The 2922-nt window shown below is 44.3% G+C and overlaps 1 protein-coding gene across 2 annotated transcripts in view; it reads right to left on the reverse strand.

Moving 5' to 3' along the window:
- Positions 1-1251: 1251 nt before the first annotated feature.
- Positions 1252-2922, reverse strand: part of LOC121539167 (neuroligin-3-like) — a 343557-nt gene continuing 341886 nt past the window's right edge. For both annotated transcript variants that reach the window (XM_045206887.1, XM_045206888.1), the window contains one exon: positions 1252-2922. This exon is cut by the window's right edge and continues 43 nt beyond it. In XM_045206887.1, coding sequence (XP_045062822.1) covers positions 2324-2922 — 599 coding nt within the window. In that variant the 3' untranslated portion in view covers positions 1252-2323.

Below are 2922 nucleotides of genomic sequence, written 5' to 3' on the forward strand. Positions count from 1 at the left end.
TGCGTGTGGTATACATAAATAAATATTAAATATATTTATACATAAATATACATATAGAGCTTGTACAAAGCCACCTGGAGCAGTCGGTTGTTCAACTTCATGATGTTACCGATGATGAAGACAGCTCATACACAGAAATTACCTTCATACATGTTGGTGGGGCTTTCAGTTTGATATTAACAGTAGTACTAGTTACCTACTGTAGTTACCTCTCTGCACTGTTTAACAGTAGTACTAGTTACCTACTGTAGTTACCTCTCTGCACTGTTTAACAGTAGTACTAGTTACCTCTCTGCACTGTTTAACAGTAGTACTAGTTACCTAGTGTAGTTACCTCTCTGCACTGATTAACAGTAGTACTAGTTACCTACTGTAGTTACCTCTCTGCACTGCTTAACAGTAGTACTAGTTACCTACTGTAGTTACCTCTCTGCACTGTTTAACAGTAGTACTAGTTACCTCTCTGCACTGCTTAACAGTAGTACTAGTTACCTCTCTGCACTGCTTAACAGTAGTACTAGTTACCTACTGTAGTTACCTCTCTGCACTGCTTAACAGTAGTACTAGTTACCTACTAAAGTTACCTCTCTGCACTGTTTAACAGTAGTACTAGTTACCTACTGTAGTTACCTCTCTGCACTGCTTAACAGTAGTACTAGTTACCTAGTGTAGTTACCTCTCTGCACTGCTTAACAGTAGTTTACTAGTAGAGTAGGTACATGGGAGTGATATCTCTCTGTAAAAGCCCTATACGTATATGTATGTATGCCCATATTTATATATATATACAGTATATTCAAAGAAACACAAGTGTGCACTGATGTAGTTTATTCAGTGCAAACAGACCACTGTCTGCTTTTCAAGAGATTCTCTCTCTTTCTTACAAAGCCAATGGAATCATGTCAGTTAGTTCAGTTGAATCTTTAGCTATTTTTTCTCTTACACGTAAAATTATAGATTTGTTTTTGTCAACTTGAAGCAAAATTAGACATATATAATATTTTTTAAAATAACAAAAGTGCTATTTCGCAGGAAAGACATACACCCAGAGATGCAGCTGCAGCGTAAACAACACTGGTGATAGAGAACTGAATGAACAATATGAGAAATAACTCCTACCCTCAACCCCCTCCTATCCCGCCCGCCACATAAAACGCCCTGCAAACACAAAAACAGTTGTGTAAGCACACACACACACACAGTCGCACGCACACGCACACACACACACACACACACACACACACACAACCACGTTTATATAAGTCGCAATTTGTAAGTCGCTCTGGATAAGAGCGTCTGCTAAATGATGTAAATGTAAATGTATATGCACACCGACACACAGGTGCGCTGAGCAGTGTGTGTATAGAAGTGTAACTTTGTGGAGAGAGATAAGATCAAATCGCTTAATGGATAAATTGGTTGCAAAATATATTTTCTTAACAAAACAATCACAGTAACATCGTTTTTTTTTTTATCTCTGTGGTATCATCTGGGATGGCAGAGTCTATTCCATACAATCCTCTCTATGGGAGCTAAAAAAAAAAAGCTACCACCATCTGTGTGGCTGTAGTTGTTGTTTGGGTATGCAGCAGAGAAACAAGTTGCACCAAGATGCTTTTTAATTCTCTTCATCTTCAGCACTGCAGCAGAGTTGATACTCTTGGTTCCAGTTCAGTTCAGTTCACGATTCAGTTAACGATTAAGTCACTTGTGTCTTTTGAGTCACGTCAAATTGTCACACACTCCACATGGAATAGTCTCTGGGAATAATAGAAATGAAGAAGAAAAAAGAATCTAAAGAAGACAAGCTTTTGTAAGGCATTGAAACAAAACAACACAAGCGACTCAAACATAACGCTGATTTCCTGGTAGAGGCCTTTGTTTGAAATGTTTGTTCTGTCTCCCTCAGGAAGATGAGGAAGAAAAAGCACTTTTCTCTTGGTGTTATGAATTCAAGAAGAACGTGTTGATAATATCCCCTGTCAGTCTGCTTAAAAAGGCTTTTAAAATGATTATTTGAAGAAAAACACTGCAGAAAAGACCCCTCCCTCCGCAGCCCCATCCCATCCAGGGAGGGAGGAGTAGCAGGTTGATTTTGGCAGCTCTGCACAACTTAACATCCACACAGAAAGCAGAGAGCTCTCGTCTCCTCTCAGCCACTCTCTGTCCTCTTCTTGGTAGTAAAAGTCTAGTTAATTCTCTTGACTTTTTAATCCCTCTCACTTATTCCTGCCTTCCCCTCCCCTCCCCCCAAATCCTTTCCCTGTGATATTTAAAAAACAGAATCCTCTTCTCCTCCTCCATCACCCTCTCCTCCTTAAAGCTATACCCGGGTGGTGGAGTGGGAGTGGGGCAGGCCGGTGGAGTTGAACCCGGCTGTGAAAGTGTTGTAGGGGTGCAGGTTGGGCATCCCCACCAGAGAGTTTGGGATCATGGTGATGGTATTGGGGGTCATCAGAGGGATGTCGTCCGGTGACCTCCGCAGGGTCAGGGTGTAGTCGGGAAGCGAGGCCAGACGCAGCCCCCCGTCATTCCCCGGGTTCCCCACCCCCATCGCCTCACACTCGTGGTGCGTCTGGTTGATCTGCAGGGACATGATCTCCTCCTCGTTGGGGCCCTGGTGGTGGCCGATGTCGTTGGATGTAGCCTGGCCGTGGCGGGTCTGTGGGCTGGGTTGACCGCGGCGACCTCCCGAAGCCTCCCTCCGTTTATCCTTCCGGTAGTAAAGCGCTGCGAAGGCTAGAACGTTGAGGAAGAGCAGCGAGGCTCCCACGGCGATGGTGACGCTGAGCTCCGTGGAGTAGTCCCTGGGGTTCTCTACGACCAGCGGGCCGGTGTCCTCGTCTCCGTTCCACGCCTCATTATCCTCGTTGTTGTAGGCCGGGGACATGGGGGGCCGCTTGGTGTTGAAGGGCCACGTCT

This window comes from Coregonus clupeaformis, chromosome 3 (assembly GCF_020615455.1).
Source record: "Coregonus clupeaformis isolate EN_2021a chromosome 3, ASM2061545v1, whole genome shotgun sequence".
In the NCBI taxonomy this organism is placed as follows: Eukaryota; Metazoa; Chordata; class Actinopteri; order Salmoniformes; family Salmonidae; genus Coregonus; species Coregonus clupeaformis.